At 38.1% G+C, this 20,072-nt stretch overlaps 1 protein-coding gene across 2 annotated transcripts in view; it reads left to right on the top strand.

The window, feature by feature from the left end:
• The window catches only part of EFR3A (EFR3 homolog A), a 111,917-nt gene that overhangs the window by 48,467 nt on the left and 43,378 nt on the right, over nucleotides 1–20,072 (top strand). For both annotated transcript variants that reach the window (XM_072733905.1, XM_072733906.1), the window contains exons 6-10: nucleotides 7,529–7,678; nucleotides 8,241–8,378; nucleotides 15,200–15,278; nucleotides 19,009–19,144; nucleotides 19,849–20,016. In XM_072733905.1, the coding sequence (XP_072590006.1) occupies nucleotides 7,529–7,678; nucleotides 8,241–8,378; nucleotides 15,200–15,278; nucleotides 19,009–19,144; nucleotides 19,849–20,016 (671 nt within the window). The remainder of the gene's footprint in view (nucleotides 1–7,528; nucleotides 7,679–8,240; nucleotides 8,379–15,199; nucleotides 15,279–19,008; nucleotides 19,145–19,848; nucleotides 20,017–20,072) is intronic.

Genomic DNA, 20,072 nt, shown 5'->3' with positions numbered 1-20,072 from the left:
TTCACTTTCTTACCTGTTCATTATCCTGTTATCCTGTTCTCCGTTGCCATTCCTGAATGCCTATGTTATGTCCTCATGGGTTTGTAAAGCACAGTCACCCCCTTCCCCATATCTTTCATTCTTCAAAACCTGTAACTATTAGAAGACTATGCGGGGTAAGCTGAATAAACCTCTATTGGTGAATATTTCCAGTAGTAGCAAAAAAGGCGGTAAATGATAATCAAGGGCAGGAGAGGTTCTTTTTTTTTTTTTTAATTTTATTTATTTATGATAGTCATCACAGAGAGAGAGAGAGAGAGGCAGAGACATAGGCAGAGGGAGAAGCAGGCTCCATGCAGGGAGCCTGACGTGGGATTCGATCCTGGGTCTCCAGGATCGTGCCCTGGGCCAAAGGCAGGTGCTAAACCGCTGCGCCACCCAGGGATCCCAGCAGGAGAGGTTCTCTCCCTGTGTGGATAGATTTTCGGCCACACGTATATGTGATATGTGTGTGTGTGTGTGTGTGTGTGTGTGTGTGTATGTTTAAAAATGGCTGAGGTTATCTGTACTCCCATTTTGATAGTTCTCATTTGTCACAATACCTTTATGGGAACCTGTTTAGTCTTCCATCTGTGTGGACTGTGGGAAGTGAGAGGCCTTTGGGGAGAAACAGTGAAAAAGAGGAAGCACTAAAGTGTGTTGAGGAAGAGTGCAATCCTGTTTCCACTCACTTCTGAGACTCCTGGGCAAGACATGGAGAGAATCTAGTTCATATTAGTTTGAATTATTATCATCCCCTTAGGAAAATTTAATGCTTTTGATTAAACTCTTTTTTTTTTAAATTAATTTTTATTGGTGTTCAATTTACCAACATACAGAAAAACACCCAGTGCTCATCCCGTCAAGTGTCCACCTCAGTGCCCGACACCCATTCCCCTCCAACACCCGCCCTCCTCCCCCCTTCCACCACCCCTAATTCGTTTCCCCGAGTTAGGAGTCTTTATGTTCTGTCTCCCTTCCTGATATTTCCCAACATTTCTTCTCCCTTCCTTTATATTCCCTTTCACTATTATTTATATTCCCCAAATGAATGAGAACATACACTGTTTGTCCTTCTCCGATTGACTTATTTCACTCAGCATAATACCCTCCAGTTCCATCCACATCGAAGCAAATGGTGGGTATTTGTCGTTTCTAATTGCTGAGTAATATTCCATTGTATACATAAACCACATCTTCTTTATCCATTCATCTTTCGATGGACACCGAGGCTCCTTCCACAGTTTGGCTATTGTGGCCATTGCTGCGAGAAACATCGGGGTGCAGGTGTCCCGACGTTTCATTGCATCTGAATCTTTGGGGTAAATCCCCAACAGTGCAATTGCTGGGTCGTAGGGCAGGTCTATTTTTAACTCTTTGAGGAACCTCCACGCAGTTTTCCAGAGTGGCTGCACCAGGTCACATTCCCACCAACAGTGTAAGAGGGTTCCCTTTTCTCCGCATCCTCTCCAACATTTGTGGTTTCCTGCCTTGTTAATTTTCCCCATTCTCGCTGGTGTGAGGTGGGATCTCATTGTGGTTTTGATTTATATTTCCCTGATGGCAAGTGATGCAGAGCATTTTCTCATGTGCATGTTGGCCATGTCCATGTCTTCCTCTGTGAGATTTCTCTTCATGTCTTTTGCCCATTTCATGATTGGATTGTTTGTTTCTTTGGTGTTGAGTTTAATAAGTTCTTTATAGATTTTGGAAACTAGCCCTTTATCTGATATGTCGTTTGCAAATATCTTCTCCCATTCTGTAGGTTGTCTTTTAGTTTTGTTGACTGTATCCTTTGCTGTGCAAAAGCTTCTTATCTTGATGAAGTCCCAATAGTTCATTTTTGCTTTTGTTTCTTTTGCCCTTGTGGATGTATCTTGCAAGAAGTTACTGTGGCCGAGTTCAAAAAGGGTGTTGCCTGTGTTCTCCTCTAGGATTTTGATGGACTCTTGTCTCACATTTAGATCTCTCATCCATTTTGAGTTTATCTTTGTGTATGGTGAAAGAGAGTGGTCTAGTTTCATTCTTCTGCATGTGGATGTCCAATTTTCCCAGCACCATTTATTGAAGAGACCGTCTTTCTTCCAATGGATAGTCTTTCCTCCTTTATCGAATATTAGATGACCATATATTTCAGGGTCCACTTCTGGGTTCTCTATTCTGTTCCATTGATCTATGTGTCTGTTTTTGTGCCAGTACCACACTGTCTTGATGACCACAGCTTTGTAGTACAACCTGAAATCTGGCATTGTGATGCCCCCAGCTATGGTTTTCTTTTTTAAAGTTCCCCTGGCTATTCGGGGTCTTTTCTGATTCCACACAAATCTTAAAATAATTTGTTCTAACTCTCTGAAGAAAGTCCATGGTATTTTGATAGGGATTGCATTAAACGTGTATATTGCCCTGGGTAACATTGACATTTTCACAATATTAATTCTGCCAATCCATGAGCATGGAATATTTTTCCATCTCTTTGTGTCTTCCTCAATTTCTTTCAGAAGTGTTCTATAGTTTTTAGGGTATAGATCCTTCACCTCTTTGGTTAGGTTTATTCCTAGGTATCTTATGCTTTTGGGTGCAATTATAAATGGGATTGACTCCTTAATTTCTCTTTCTTCAGTCTCATTGTTAGTGTATAGAAATGCCATTGATTTCTGGGCATTGATTTTGTATCCTGCCACGCTACCAAATTGCTGTATGAGTTCTAGCAATCTTGGGGTGGAGGCTTTTGGGTTTTCTATGTAGAGTATCATGTCATCGGCGAAGAGGGAGAGTTTGACTTCTTCTTTGCCAATTTGAATGCCTTTAATGTCTTTTTGTTGTCTGATTGCTGAGGCGAGGACTTCCAGAACTATGTTGAACAGCAGTGGTGAGAGTGGACATCCCTGTCTTGTTCCTGATCTTAGGGGAAAGGCTCCCAGTGCTTCCCCATTGAGAATGATATTTGCTGTGGGCTTTTCGTAAATGGCTTTTAAGATGTCGAGGAAAGTTCCCTCTATCCCAACACTCTGAAGGGTTTTGATCAGGAATGGATGCTGTATTTTGTCAAATGCTTTCTCTGCATCCAATGAGAGGATCATATGGTTCTTGGTTTTTCTCTTGCTGATATGATGAATCACATTGATTGTTTTACGAGTGTTGAACCAGCCTTGCGTCCCGGGGATAAATCCTACTTGGTCATGGTGAATAATTTTCTTAATGTGTTGTTGGATCCTATTGGCTAGTATCTTGTTGAGAATTTTTGCATCCATGTTCATCAGGGATATTGGTCTGTAATTCTCCTTTTTGGTGGGGTCTTTGTCTGGTTTCAGAATTAAGGTGATGCTGGCCTCATAGAACGAATTTGGAAGTACTCCATCTCTTTCTATCTTTCCAAACAGCTTTAGTAGAATAGGTATGATTTCTTCTTTAAACGTTTGATAGAATTCCCCTGGGAAGCCATCTGGCCCTGGACTCTTGTGTCTCGGGAGGTTTTTGATGACTGCTTCAATTTCCTCCCTGGTTATTGGCCTGTTCAGGTTTTCTATTTCTTCCTGCTCCAGTTTTGGTAGTTTGTGGCTTTCCAGGAATGCATCCATTTCTTCTAGATTTCCTAATTTATTGGCATACAGCTGTTCATAATATGTTTTTAGAATCTTTTGTATTTCCTTGGTGTTGGTAGTGATCTCTCCTTTCTCATTCATGATTTTTATTAATTTGAGTCTTCTCTCTCTTCTTTTTAATAAGGTTCGCTAATGGTTTATCTATCTTATTAATTCTTTCAAAGAACCAACTCCTGGTTCTGTTGATCTGTTCCACAGTTCTTTTGGTCTCGATATCATTTAGTTCTGCTCGAATTTTAATTAACTGTCTTCTTCTGCTGGGGGTGGGGTCCATTTGTTGCTTTTTCTCTAGTTCCTTTATGTGTAAGGTGAGCTTTTGAATTTGAGTTCTTTCCAGTTTTTGAATGGATGCTTGTATTGCGATGTATTTCCCCCTCAGGACTGCTTTTGCTGTGTCCCAAAGATTTTGAACGGTTGTATCTTCATTCTCATTAGTTTCCATGAATCTTCTCAATTCTTCCTTAATTTCCTGGTTGACCTTTTCATCTTTTAGCAGGATGGTCCTTAACCTCCACGTGTTTGTGGTCCTTCCAAACTTCTTGTTGTGATTAAGTTCTAATTTCAAGGCATTATGGTCTGAGAATATACAGGGGACTATCCCGATCTTTTGGTATCGGTTCAGACCCGATTTGTGACCCAGTATGTGGTCTATTCTGGAGAAAGTTCCATGTGCACTTGAGAAGAATGTGTATTCAGTTGAGTTTGGATGTAAAGTTCTGTAGATATCTGTGAAATCCATCTGGTCCAGTGTATCATTTAAAGCTCTCGTTTCTTTGGATATGTTGTGCTTAGAAGACCTATCTAGTATAGAAAGAGCTAGATTGAAGTCACCAAGTATAAGTGTATTATTATCAAAGTATTTCTTGAGTTTGGTTATTAATTGGTTTAAATATTTGGCAGCTCCCACATTCGGGGCATATATATTGAGGATTGTTAAGTCCTCTTGTTGGATAGATCCTTTGAGTATGAGATAGTGTCCCTCTTCATCTCTCACTATAGTCTTCAGGGTAAATTTTAATTTATCTGATATAAGGATGGCTACCCCTGCTTTCTTTTGAGGACCATTTGAATGGTAAATGGTTCTCCAACCTTTTATTTTCAGGCTGTAGGTGTCCTTCTGTCTAAAATGAGTCTCTTGTAGACAGCAAATAGATGGGTCCTGCTTTTTTATCCAGTCTGAAACCCTGCGCCTTTTGATGGGGTCATTAAGCCCGTTCACGTTCAGAGTTACTATTGATAGATATGAGTTTAGTGTCATCATATCTATTCAGTCCTTGTTTTTGTGGATTGTTCCACTGAACTTCTTCTTAAAGGGGAGTTTTAAGAGTCCCCCTTAAAATTTCTTGCAGAGCTGGTTTGGAGGTTACATATTCTTTCAGTTCCTGCCTGTCTTGGAAGCTCTTTATCTCTCCTTCCATTTTGAATGAGAGCCTTGCTGGATAAAGTATTCTTGGTTGCATGTTCTTCTCATTTAGGACCCTGAATATATCCTGCCAGCCCTTTCTGGCCTGCCAGGTCTCTGTGGAGAGGTCTGCTGTTACCCTAATATTCCTCCCCATAAAAGTCAGGGACTTTTTTTCTCTTGCTGCTTTAAGGATCTTCTCCTTATCTTTGGAATTTGCAAGCTTCACTATTAAATGTCGAGGTGTTGATCTGGTTTTGTTGATTTTAGGGGGGGATCTCTCTATTTCCTGGATCTGAATGCCTGTTTCCCTTCCCAGATTCGGAAAGTTTTCAGCTAGGATTTGTTCAAATACATATTCTGGCCCTCTGTCCCTTTCGGCGCACTCGGGAACCCCAATTAAACGTAGGTTTTTCTTCCTCAGGCTGTCATTTATTTCCCTTAATCTATCCTCATGGTCTTTTAATTGCCTGTCTCTTTTTTCCTCAGTTTCCCTCTTTGCCATCAACTTGTCTTCTATGTCACTCACTCGTTCTTCCACCTCGTTAAGCCTCGTCGTTAGGACTTCTAGCTTGGATTGTATCTCATTTAATTGATTTTTAATTTCTGCCTGATTGGATCTAAATTCTGCAGTCATGAAGTCTCTTGAGTCCTTTATGGTTTTTTCTAGAGCCACCAGTAGCTGTATAATAGTGCTTCTGAATTGGCTTTCTGACATTGAATTGTAATCCAGATTTTGTAACTCTGTGGGAGAGAGGGCTGTTTCTCATTCTTTTTTTTGAGGTGAGGTTTTCCTTCTAGTCATTTTGCTCAGTGCAGAGTGGCCAAAAACAAGTTGTATTGGGAAAAGGAGAAAAAGAGAGAGAAGGAAAGAAAAGAGAAAAAGAAAAAAGAGAAAAGAAAAAAAAGGGGAAAAAGAAGAAAAAGAGAAAGAGAAAGAAAGGAGAAAAAAAAAAGGGTGGGGTGGGGGAAGCAATCAGAAATCAAGAAGAAAGAAAGAAAAAAACACAAAACAAAACAAAAACAAAAAAACAAAAAACAAAAAACAAACAAACAAAAAAACACGGGGGAGTATCTTCTGATTCTGTGTACTTTAAGTCCCTTGACTTCCCTTGGAACTGGTCCGTGTCGCTGGTCTTCTGGGGGAGGGGCCTGCTGTGCTGATTCTCAGGTGTTAGCACTTGGGGGAGCTGCTCTGCCCCTGCCTGGTGCAGGGCTCAGTGGGGGTTGTTCACCCCGTGAGGCCCCGGGAGGAAGCCCCAGTGGCCGGGGCTGTTGGATTCGCGCTCCCGCCCCGCAGCCCCCTCCGCGGAGCCGCCGCCCGAGCCCCTCCGAGCTGTTATCGGAGCCGCGCAGCCCCCTCCGCGGAGCTTCTTCCTCCGCCCGAGCCGCCGCCGCTGAGCTGTTCCCGGAGCCGCGCAGCCCCCTCCGCGGAGCCGCCGCCCGAGCCCCTCCGAGCTGTTCCCGGAGCCGCGCAGCCCCCTCCGCGGAGCCGCCGCCCGAGCCCCTCCGAGCTGTTCCCGGAGCTGCGCCGCCCCCTCCGCGGAGCTTCTTCCTCCGCCCGAGCCGCCGCCGCTGAGCTGTTCCCGGAGCCCCGCAGCCCCCTCCGCGGAGCCGCCGCCCGAGCCCCTCCGAGCTGCTCCGGGTCCCGCCGAGCGCTGCAGCCCTTAGGGAGCTCGGGGCATCTCCGGGGCGCAGTTCCTCTGCTACTGTCCCCGGGAGCCCGAGGGCATCCCCGCCTTTCTGGGGATCCTGCTCCAATTCCCCGGGAGGCCTTTCCCCCGGGAAGGTCGGTGCAGCTCCTGCTCCTCCGGGACGGGGCTCTCCTGTCCTGGGGACACTCGCCCCGGCCTCAGCCCGGCTCCTCGCAGGGCCCCTCCCCCTTGGAGGCCTTTTGTGTCTTTATTTCTTTTTCCCCGTCTTCCTACCTTGATAGAAGCGCGAACTCTCCTCACTGTAGCGTTCCGGCTGGTCTCTCTTTAAATCTCAGGCCGAATTCGTAGATTTTCAGGATGATTGGATGGTTTTCTAGGTAATTTGTTGAGGACAAGTGACTTGGAGACCCTGCTCTTCAGCCATCTTGCCCTGAGTCCTCGATTAAACTCTTTTTTATTGAAAAATAATAATAGACTTGATATTATTATATTTTATGGCCCCTTTAAACTTTTAAATGCTGATTTTTGAAAGATGGTATTCAAAGTAAATCTTGGGACTTAGTCGGTATAGCATACAGTTCTTGATCTTGGGGTCTTGAGGTTGAGCCCTGCATCAGCTGGGGGGGTGGGTAGTGATTACATTAAAAATTAAAAAACAAAAACAAAGTAAATCTCTTTTGGAACTGCCATATCTCTGTCTTAGATTTTTGCGATTTTAATTCCTTAGATTTATTCTGTTATTTTCATTTTGTTGACTTGAAATAACAATATTTATTTGGCATCCATTCTCTTAGCTAAACAGGCAGACTTGTTTAACCTTTCTTATGACTTACTTTTTTTCTTTTTTATAGAATCCGAATTGCTGGAATCAGAGGTATTCAAGGAGTGGTTCGCAAAACAGTTAATGATGAACTCCGGGCTACCATTTGGGAACCCCAGCATATGGATAAAATAGTTCCATCCCTCTTGTTTAACATGCAGAAGATAGAAGAGGTTGACAGGTATTGGATAAAGATATTAGGATTGAGGGTGTGCTACTTTTGTATATGTGTATTTGTGTTTGCTTGCCAGGATAAGCAAGTTTTGTCTTTAGTATTGTATAAATAGTGGTCTCGTAAACTTGAATGAGTTTAAATAAGTGCCCTTTCTGAAAAAATTATTCATTTCTAGGCTTAGTAGACCACATAGTCTTATACATGTAAGGTTTTATTTCTTTTAGAATAAATTTATACTTGCTGCTTGTTATTGAGCATCCAAATGCTGTTTGAATTAATACTAAAAGTTGCAAGTGTGTGAAACAAATTATAGCTGAACATCTGTTATTCTTTAGAGATCCTGGATGCTTTTTCTTAGGCAATTAGAACTAACCAAAAGAATACTGATAATAATGATTGCTTTATCATTTTTATAAACAAAAGGTTAGACTGTGTTTCTTATTCTTAAGTATTTTGGGAGAAAAGGAAAACATGTTAACATTTCTTGAGTCAAGTCTGTTCTTTTAGCTGTTAGAACTGGTGCTAGAGTTCTTGCATGCAGCTTTCTTCATTTCCCTTTTCCCCCCAGTCGTACAGGTCCTCCTCCTTCCCCTTCTGCAACTGACAAAGAAGAGAATCCCGCTGTGCTGGCTGAAAACTGTTTCAGAGAACTGCTGGGTCGAGCGACTTTTGGGAACATGAATAATGCTGTTAGACCAGTTTTTGCGTAAGGAGTTGGTATTTTCCTGGTTATTTGTGGCTGGGCCATGCTGATTCTGTGTTCCTTTACTTAACAGAGAACACTTTTTGTGAGCATGCTTGCATTACTACTGGAAAGTGTAGTAGCATTGTAGGGAGAGTACAGGAGTGAACCCAACATCATGTGTTTGAGCGCTGTTCAACCACTACACCAGCTTTTTCCCCTTAAAAATGAAATACAATCATGTGCTTGATAGTATGAGTATCATTTATCATGAATTTCTACTGCCAGTGTTTGAAATGCATATGCACAGTAAAATATTAACAGTGTCCTAGTGTGATACATCTTGTGTAGTAACTTCTGTGGTCATTTCCTTCTAGTCCCTGGCTTCTGTTTCTTGACTGGCTTTCTCCACTGGCCATACTACTTTAGTGCATGTTCACTTCTCTAAATTTTGCCTTGTATCTGTGACTGGTCAGAGCAGGAGTATTGACTGTCTCATTGGTATATCTGTTTCCCCCTCAGGGAAAATATATTTGTGAACTTTGAGTTTCTCCACAGAGATATCTCTTAAGACTTGTTGTCAAGCTTCTTTCGGTGTTCTAACTCAATTATCAGATGATACATCTACTGCATAATATTTTGTAATTTCTGGCCATTTTTGCTGATTTTTATTAATCATTTGTCCATCATTTTCCCTTCCTGGCTGTAATAAAGTCTTTATAGCATATATAAAGTTGTCTAACATCCCAGAATTCTTTATATAAGGCAGATATTTGGGTTTAAAGTTGAGCTTTAGTTATAAGAGTCTATAAACCACAAAATTATATTAAAATTACGAGAATCATTAGGTATCCAAAAGAATCTGTGATTTCCCCCACTGCCCAAAAAAGAAAAATTGAAATCTGTTTAATGACTGGGCTTATGGAAATGCTAGTAAGGAAATAATCAAAATTATGTCAAATATAACTAAAGGTAACTAAAGATTTATTGTTTAGTGTCCAGACCTGCTGATTTAATATTAGAATTCCAGTTTTTATCATAATACTTTTATTAATTGAGAGGTAATATATAAGGCCTTTAAAATCTAGAGAGTGATCCTGGAAGAAAAAGACTATTAAATTAACTGTACTTGAGGTGGGTAACGTGAAGTGGGCTATGTTTTTTATTGTGTAGAACTTGATGGCTTTAAATCTTGATCATGTGTTAGTTAATTAAGTTGTTAATTAAATACTTAATTATATATTTGCTAGTTAATGAGCTAATTAAATATTAAATGCCCTAAGTAAGATACCAGGTATTTTGGAGAATATATACACAAATAAAGCTTTCCTAGTCCTCAGCAAACTTCTGGTGGATGATTGACATCCACAATAATTTTAATACAATATGTAGGTTATGAGAAAGGGCCAAAATGTGCTGTAGCAGTTCAAAACAAAGAATTCATATTGAATTGGAGTTATTGGGGGTGATCTTTTTTGATACTTAGGTGGATAAGTAGATTTTAGCTGGTTGAGATGCATGAGGAGAGGCAGAGACGTGTGGATTTTGAGAAACAGATTAGTTGATACCATTAACTGGAGTATCAGAGTTGAAACGTTAGTGTAAAATGACAGGTAGTTCAAGCCACGCTATAGGGATCTTATAGTTTTATATTTAAATCTGTATGGAATTCGTGCTTTTAGCTCAAAGATGTGAAATGACCATAATTGTCCTTTGAGAAAGTTAATCAGATGAGCTATGAGGATGGATTTGAGCCAGGGCCAGTATGTTAGGAGGTTACTGTAATAAAACTCTGGACAAGGTGGAAGAATCAAAAGTAAATGGTACCGTTTGAAGAGGTAAATACAGTTCAGTTTTCTGCCTCTTTAGCAAAGTGGTTTTGAACTTTGTAGAAGAGTCATGATACGTTTTTAACTTCAGGGGCATTTTACAGCTTCTTTTAATGGTAAATGACTCATTTTAGGAGGTTTTGACTTTAAACCTGCAGTTTTTTGTTTGTTTTTTAAGGAAAAACAGTATTTCTTTATGTACTATTCTTAAATACTTAAAAATGTATCCTGCTATATATTCACTGTTTATTAAAAATGTGATATTCAAAATTTGTATTAAATAATTTATTTTCCTTACTAGATCAAATAATAATTGAAATAAAAAACCTACTTCACTGTCAAACTAAAGCATTTTTTTGGAAGTAATTTCCCAGATCAGTTTTCCTTACTTACGAACTATTTTTTGTAGTCATTCATTAACTAGAAATAAATTGCCCGTTAGGAAACGAATCTTTCTTACTACTGGAAGATTTCTATGAGGTACTAATTTTGCAAAGTATGCTACACTGTTGTCATTTTTACTTTTTCTTAAAAGAAATTACTTAATATATCATTGAAATACTGTTCTTTTTTTTTTTTTTTTTTTTTAAGATTTTATTAATCCATGAGAAACACACAGAGAGAGAGGCAGAGGGAGAAGCAGGCTCCATGCAGGGAGCCCGATGTGGGACTCGATCCCGGGACTCCAGAATCATGCCCTGCGCTGAAGGCAGGCACTCAACCACTGAGCCACCTCGGCATCCCGAAATACTATTCTTACTGCATACTTTTTTATATACTTAAAAAGTTAACTTAGCATTGAAAGAAAAATTATTAGTATAAAGATAAATTATTTTAATAATTCCTATGTAAAATAGTTTTGCCTTTTCTTTCTACTTCCTTTTCTTTTTTTTTTTTCTTAAGTATGCTCCATGGCCAGTGTGGAGCCTACATGGGGCTTGAACTCACAACCCTGAGATCAAGATCTGAATATTCAACTGGCTGAGCCACTCAGGTGCCACTATGGCAATTTTTATATGCAGAGATTTTTAACTTTATATAGTTTAAGGTTTTTCTCTTTCTTTCTTTTTTTCTTTCTTTTTTTCTTTCTTTTTTTCTTTCTTTCTTTCTTTCTTTCTTTCTTTCTTTCTTTCTTTCTTTTTCTTTCTTTTTCTCTTTCTTTCTTTCTTTCTTTCTTCTCTCTCTCTCTCTCTCTTTCCCTTTCTTTCTTTCTTTCATTCATTCATTTATTTTTAAATAGACTATTTATTCATGAGAGAGACAGAGGCAGAGACATAGGCAGAGGGAGAAGCAGGCTCCCTGCAGGGAGCCTGATGCGGGACTGGATCCCAGGACCCCAGGATCACTACCTGAGCTAAAGGCAGACACTCAACCTCTGAGCCACCCAGGTGTCCCAGTATTTCTTTTTAAATTATTAACCTTAGGATTGCCTATTTCATGTTTTGCAAATTATGGTTGTGATTTTTTTTAACCGGACTACGTTCAGCTTAAGATTTTTGAGAAGTTTAATAGATTAGGGTTAAAGTGCCATATATTTAGAGATGTATCTTGGTGTAGGGTATGGTCACTCAGTTATCACAATTACTTTTTGAATGTTTTGAACCTAGAAAATTTAGTCTTTTTTTTTTCTTAAGATTTTATTTATTTGAGAGAGAGAGCGACAGTGTTGTAGGCATACAGAAGCTGAGGGAGGGAGAAGCAGACTTCCCACTGAGCAAGAAGACTGTCGCAGGGCTCAATCCCAGGACCCTGAGATCAGGACCTGAGCCGAAGGCAGATGCTTAGCTAACTGAGCCACCCAGGTGCTCCTTAGCCTTGACTTTTTAGAGCAGAGATAACATTGCTCATTGAATACTAGGGCAGAAATTTTGGGTGCTAGGGTTGCAGGGAAAAAGAGATAAGGATTGAAATTAAAGTTGATGTTGTACATTGTGAACACTGTGCTTGGTGATTTTGTTAGCTTTATCTCATTTAATTTGCACAGTACAGTTATCCTGTTAAGTGGAGGGTATTGTCATTCATGCTTTACAAATGAAAGGCTATGGCCCATAGCTCTGAACTTTGAAGTTCTTTGCATTGATTGATTCTGTACCTGTAAAGATTTTATAAGAAAATTTAAAAATTAAAATTTGACATTTGGAGACAAAATTAGACATTTGGATATAGAATATCAATAGCTGTGATAAAAGGTAAAAGCTTTTCATGTTTCTTAAAGCTTTGCACCAGAGTCAACAGAGAGTGAACTGGTATGTTTGACCTTTGGTTGTCTAGAAGTAGCTTAAAGTGAGAAGCTGGACATTTCTTTGAAGTCACATTTTTTATTTTATGAATTATTGAAAATTTTGCATGCCATTATATGATGTCTCCATGATTTTTGCATATATAAAAATAAGGCATTTTCTTTTTTCTTCAAGTCTGAGTGAAATTTTTCTTCTACTGAAAGGAATAGTAAGGTGAAAATTTTATATTTCATCTGACCTCTTTGTCTGACTATGCTTATATTTATAGATCTTTTACTAGTGTCCATACTGTTGGAATTGAAATATTTTTCATTCGAACTGAATATATTCTGTCCCAGTTCTTGTTTTAGAAGTTTTAGAAGTGATTAAGTAGGGCAGCCCCAGTGGCGCAGTGGTTAAGCGCCGCCTGAAGCCCGGGGTGTGATCCTGGAGATCGAGGATCGAGTCCCAAGTTGGGCTCCCTGCATGGAGCCCGCTTCTCCCTCTGCCTGTATCTCTGCCTCTGTGTGTGTCATGAATAAATAAATAAAATCTTTTAAAAAAAGAAGTGATTAAGTGGAAATTTTTTACTTTCAAAGATCTCACCCAATTGAGTTTGTGACTCTACTTTTTCTTTGTTATGCATCAGTGACTCCTCAAAGTAAAACTCCCCACCTGTTTTGCAAAGATAGTAAGAGTAGTAAATTGTGTATGTATAAGTCCAGGACAGTGGTTTTCAGAAGTTAATAATGCTTAAAAATCTCAGTGATGTGTAAGATCTTTGGTCCCATCGTCCTTAGGCCTGAGGCCTAGTAGAGAGCCCTGAAATCTGCCTGTTGTGTTTTTTTAGCCAAGGTGATTTTGATGCATGTGGTCTGAGACACATGATTTGAGAATCACTGGTCTTATAAATTTGAAATTATTTTCCTCTCCCTTTCCCTTTCCCTTTACTACTAAACTTGCAGAAAAAATAGTATCTAGTTGCTGCTTGGTTCCATTGCAGTTTGACTTCTGCTCATGCCAGTAGGTTGGGGCTCTTCTTACAAAGGTAACCAATACACTGGACCTGTAACATTGCTTTGCTTTTCTCCTCCAGAGATAGGAGCAACGTGTTACTTCTGTGTATTAGATAGCCTAAAGCAAGATTGTGAGTTTAGTTACAAATTTAAATATATATAAACACCTGCCAGCATATAGACCAATGGCTTGAAAGGCTATAACCAAAAGAATGATTCAACTAAATTTACCAATTCTTCCCTTGAAAACTAAACTGAAATAAGGATAGAATCAACATGAGAAAATGAAATTACAATACCAAAACAATTTAAATTAATTCCACCAAAGCTAAGTTCTTGATTTTAAATGCTAATTTTATATGATTTGTTTTGTCTAGAAAGGGCCCAAGATACTACACCTGGTTGAGATTAAGCTGACATTTGTTACCTGTTCTGTGCCATACACTGTGCTACATGTTTTCACATGAGTTGTTTAATCATTCCAACAGCCCTGTAAGGAATGTGTCATTACCCCCAATTTACAGATAGGAACACTGAAAATTCTAGAGGTGAAACCATTTATCTAAAGTGATAGTTCATAAGTGGCATCTAAATGCAGGGGTTTGACCCCAATTTTCAAGATTCCTATACCAGTGGTAAAACAAGGAGCATGACGTTTGCTGAGGTTTTTTTTTTTTTATTTTTTAAATAGAAAACTTTTATTGGCTTCAGAAAATTCTCACTTATCTCTAGTTTGCTGTCAATTCCTAAAATCACAAGCTTTTTTTTCTTTTTTTTTTAAGATTTTATTTATTTATTCATGAGAGACATAGAGAGAGGCAGAGGCAGAGGGAAAAGCAGGCTCCATGCAGGGAACCTGATGTGGGACTTGATTCCGGGTCTCAGCTCAGGATCACATCCTGGGCTGAAGGTGGTGCTAAACTGCTGAGCCACCCAGGCTGCCCTTGTAATTTTTCTGCTTTGAATGGTTCTTAGGAAATATAACATTCATTTTTATATAATATTTAAAGTTTAACATTCAGTTTTTTGGTGTAAAGTTTAGTATTTCCTTTTTCTTCTTTAGGAATAAAAGGTTAAATGCTTTTGTCTTAATATCTACTTTTGGCTAGTATATTTTTCAGTTTCAAAAATTAGATATTAGTGTATGTGTGTGTTTTAACTTGTATGTTGTTTGGTTCTGTTGCTCAGCATTCCTTTTTGCCTTTCTGTTTTTTATTCTGGAATCATTTTTTTTCCTCCTTCTAAAGTAAATCCTCTAGAAATTGCTTTATTGCATGTCTTCATTTTATCCACATTGAAAGTTTTGCTTGGCAAATAATACTAAGCTGAATTAGCAGATCAGTACTCTGAGGGTATTATCCTATTCTCTGGCTTCTCTTGTTGCTCTTGGTGAGTTACCTGGGAATCTAGTTCTGTTTCCTTTAGAGGTGAGTTGTTGTCCCTCTTGGACCTTGTCTTTATCTTGATGAGATTCCTGAACCTGAGGATTAGGGGTTTGATCTTTGGTTGGCTGTTTTTAATTAGAAAAAATCTCAGTCATTGGCTCCTCAAATGGAGCTCATTCTCATTCGATCTTTGTTCTTCTGAAACTCTGGCTAGAGGTGTCTTGGGTCTTCTCCCTCCTAACTTCATAGCTCTTAAGCTCTCCTAACACGTTGTTTTTATTCCTTTGCTTTTCTCTGCTACATTCTAGGATACAATTTTATATATTGTTTGGGGTGCTAGAGGAAGAAAGTAATAAAAAAAAGGAACACTTAAAGTAATTTTCTTGTTAATTACAGGCATTTAGACCATCACAAACTATGGGATCCCAATGAATTTGCAGTTCACTGTTTTAAAATTATAATGTATTCCATTCAGGTAAGGATTGGTTTAAGTATTTATCATATTTATATAAGTAATTTTGATTTTGTGTCGATAAACATATCAGAGTTCTAGAATACTGTAAGATATACATGTTCTTAATTTAGTTTTTTGTCTCATTTTATTTACCACTTATTTTCTTATTTGCCAAGATGAAAAGATACTTAATAAAAAGAAGTAAAAGATCTCGTGATGCTGTTTATTGTTCATTTATTTGAATATATTTGTTGTGTGTTTATATTTCACTGATAAACTGGTATTGGAATTGAAATTTATTACAGTAGCATATAGCTGATGATAATTAGTATTTATTGAGTTTTTACTGTGTGATAGTGATGTGTTAACTCCTCTAGCCTTAATAATACCTCATGATGAGATACTCTTATCTACTACAGAGGACCACAACTTGGTTCTCCTGGAAACCTGAACAGACCCAGGTGGCTCTTAATTCAAGTGGAGATTTTAAGTCCTTTTTTTTTTTTTTTTTTTTTTTAACACACTCTATATTTTTTATGCCCTGAAAAGTCATCGTTCAATCAAAGGAGATAAGATAGTAAGAAAGCAGCATGGCTTTTACTATAGGTCATACCAGGATTCACATCCTAGATGTGCGGTTTACTGGTTGTGTGAACTTGGGCAAATTATTCAGTCCCTCTGAGTTCTAGTTTTCTCATTCCTGAAAAGAAAACTTTAATGCATGCATTGAATGGATCATTTATATTTTTAAAATAGAAATACCATTTTATCAAGTGCCAGTTGTACTAGGTACTGTGTACATAACTTACTTGCTCTCTTGTTTTGGATCCTCATTTTTTATAATAGATACTGTGATTATTCTCCTTTTGCAGATCAGGAAACTGATGTTTAGAGAGGTCAGGTATGGCACTAAAGGGAACACAGGTAGAATGTGAAATCACGGTTCAGATTCTGGTCATTCTGTTCCACAAGGTTTGGTCTAAACCAACCAGTAAGTTAAAGTTAGCATACCATAATGTGGGTTTTTGATAAGTGGTAGTTACTATAAAGCTGGTTTGGATGTAGTAGGATAATATCAAAAATTTATTTTTCTAGTTTTATTGAGTCATAATTGACATATAATGTGTGGCTTTAAGATGTACAACATATGATTGGATATATGTATATATTGTAAAATGATTACTGTAGTAGTTTACTAAAGATCTGTCACCTTACAAGTCTTTTGCACAAAATATACTGATAAAGTCAAAGAAAGAATCAATAAATACTTATTGATTAAAGATTAAGAAACTCCTGGTCCACAGCATTTCTCTGGACATAGCTTTAAGTACAGCATGTTTTATAAGTCCATTGATCACAGGTTAAATAGTAGTACCCAGTAGAATGAGAATTTCTGTTTAGTAAGACTTATCTTGATACAATTAAAACTTGTAATAAATTTGTTTTAATTGCTGTTTACCATAAAATTGTTTATGGGAATCATTCTGAAGTAACATTTCTTCCTCTCTCAGCACATTAAGCTAGCTAGCCTGACCAGGATTTATATCCCTAAGGGGTTACATAGACATAATTTCAGGTAGTTTCAAATATAATAGGGCATTTGTGGTAAAGGGAAAATATTTAAAGCTCATCCTTTGTGCTAAATTGATTTGTTGAAGGTAATAAGGTGTTGTGTTTAAGAGCTGGGCTCTGAGGTTGGGTTAGGATTCACAGCTAGGCCCTCCCTTAGAGTTTCTGCGTGATCTTTTACAAATTACTGAACTTAAAATTAAAAACCTGCCTCATTTGCACTGGGAAGTGCACAGTGGAACTGCTGGTGTGGATAAAATGTGATACTACATATACAGAGGGTAGAAGAGTGCCTGGCACCTGCTTCTGAATCAAATGTGTTCTTCTGTTGTCATTTTTGTTTGTTTAATGTTGCAGTAACATATTATTCCAGGAGTCACCAATTAAAGAGTAAGTAATAATGGCTAAATTGAACACGTTTCCTGTAGTAGGTACAATTTTAGGTTCCTTTCACAAATGAACTCATGTAAGTGTCACAACGATTCTATGAAGTAACTGTTTTTATTTTCTAAATATTGTAGATGAGGAAAACTGAGGTTTAGAGAAGTTAAGTAATTCTCTCTTAAGCTGTACTCTATTAAGCTATTAAATGATGCAGCCCAAATTTGAATTTGGGCAAATCTGACTCCAAGGCTTATATTCAAATAACCACCCTATTATGTTGCTTCTTAAAGGCTACACATCCAACAATATTGCTCTAAACTTCAGTGTGAGGGTGAGTTTTACCATAGGTACACAGTAGCTCAGTAAAACTGCGTGAGGAACTTTCAGTGTTTAGTATAATTAACATCATTGTAGTTTTGTTCCTATCACTCCATACACTTTTCATCCAAGGTGGAATTCTTGAGCTCTTGTGGACAGGTGCTATGCTTTGCTTAGGATAGCCCTGCTTTATGTAGTTATTAATACTCACTCTCTGAAGTGTCCTGGTTTAGACAATAAGTCAAATTACCATTGTATTTGTAAGACAGACCCTACCATGAGGCTCATGCATGAGAAGCATACAGCTTTCTTGGCAAGAAGTTCCGTTTCAGGTTTTGTGTATGTGTGTGTCTGTCTGGGATTCATCTCTTTTTATGTTACAGAAAGTAAATGTGAAAATGTTTACCTTGGGTTGTTATAAAAGTAGATGTATTGTGATAAATACCAGAAATACTTGATGGCAAATTTGGTTATGTTGATAGAGGTGGAGGGAGATTCTTTTTGCTTTTGAGCAGAGTAGCCATTATGTGTTGGACACTGCTTTTGACATAAAACAACCCATTCCAAAGGATAGAAAAGTCACCAGTGTGAAAACAGAGCGGTGGGGCCTGAGGGCAAGCAAACACAGACATGGAGATTCAGGGCCATAGCCCATTTTGTTTGTTTTTGTTTTTCTACAGCCTAGTAGTAGACCCACTCATGACTTCTGGGTGTAGTTACTAGTTTAAAAAAAACAACAACAACCAAAACTTTGCTACTCTCTTAAAATAAAAGAAGTAAGAAAATATTCCTTGTAGTAAACATTTTCTAGCTATCTTATTTTAGATTTAGGCCTCAATATCATTCATTGTGATTGATCAAATTTATTTATGATAAAATTGCCTTTGTAAAATTGCAAATCTTCCAATATTTCCTTGATTTAAATTTGATCAGGTATACACTGATAACATTTTCATTTTCATAGTGGCTTTTGATGAGATGGGAGTTTTGACTGTTTAGCATTGTTAGGTATCCATAATGAGAAATAATATTTATCTAGTTTGGGTAAGAGAGAAGTGCTGTAAATATCATAATCTGTTTATTTTAAATATTTGTCCTATTATCAAATTATAAGAGTATATAAATGTTCTTTGAAATTACAGAGAAGTGTGAAGAGAATAAAAACTTGGTATGAATCCTGGGCACTGTCAATATTTAGGTGTATATAATTCTAGTCCTATATATTGTTTTAAAGAACTGATTAAATTTCGCTAATCATAGTATTTTGCAACTTTTTTCATACAGGGTATTATAAATATTTTCTAATATACCAGTTTATTCTTGAAAAGCGTTTTTTAATGGCTACATATTTTTCTGTGACATGAGTATACGTCTCCGGCAGTTGGACATTTAAGGGACATACGATTTTCCCTTCTTAGGAATTCTGTCAGTATGCATATAACTATTCGTACATCTTTGTGTACTGTTTTGCTTCTTTTAGGCTCAGTATTCTCACCATGTAATTCAGGAGATCCTAGGACACCTTGATGCTCGTAAAAAAGATTCTCCACGGGTTCGAGCAGGTATCATCCAGGTTCTATTAGAGGCTGTTGCCATTGCTGCTAAGGGTTCCATAGGTGAGTGTCAGCAAAGAAAACAAAACGAAGAAACCTAAAACAAAAAAATTAATGCATTAATCTATTGTAGATTTTTTTTCAGTAGATACAGCAGTGTATAGAAAACTCTTTAAAAATACTTTAATGTTTTTAAATGTGCTATAATTTCTCTTGAAATTTTGGGCTCCCTTGATGACTCTCAGACTTCTTTAATGCACACTTAAGCCTTTCCTCTATGTGAGTCTCCCCTTCCTCCTTTTTTCTTTTCTTTTTTTTTTTTTAATTTTATTCATTTATTCATTAGAGACACAGAGAGAGAGGGGTAGAGACATAGGCAGAGAGAGAAGCAGGTTCCCTGCGGGGAGCCCGATGCGGGACTCAATCCCAGGACCCTGGGATCATGACCTGAGCTGAAGGCAGATGCTCAACCACTGAGCCACCCAGGGGTCCCCCTCCTTTTTTCTAATAAAGAACTTGAAAACCAGTTATGTGCTAGACATTTGGGAGGATATAGATCCAAATGTTATTATTTCTATCAAATGCTGTAATTCAGGGCAGAATTTGCTTGCATATCATAAGAAAACCAGAGTGCAAACCAGGCATGGAAAGTGGGTTGGTAAGAGCAAAATAATACATCGCTTATTTGGCTAGAATGTGTGGTAGTGTGGAGGAATTGGTTTTGAGTGTATAATACTGGAAAAGCTCACATTAGTGTTCATTTACAGGACCCACAGTGCTGGAAGTCTTTAACACCCTCCTGAAGCATCTGCGTCTCAGTGTTGAATTTGAAGCAAATGATTTACAGGGGGGATCTGTAGGCAGTGCCAGCTTAAACTCAAGTTCCAAAGACAATGATGAGAAGATTGTGCAGAATGCTATCATCCAAACAATAGGTGAGTACATTTCACTTTTCAAAACTTTATGTAAAACAGTGATTAAAAAGCTCTCA

Source organism: Vulpes vulpes, chromosome 13 (genome assembly GCF_048418805.1).
Source record: "Vulpes vulpes isolate BD-2025 chromosome 13, VulVul3, whole genome shotgun sequence".
NCBI lineage: Eukaryota > Metazoa > Chordata > Mammalia > Carnivora > Canidae > Vulpes > Vulpes vulpes.
The sequence above is the reverse complement of the archived record's forward strand: the minus strand, read 5'-3'. Positions and strand labels throughout refer to the sequence as shown.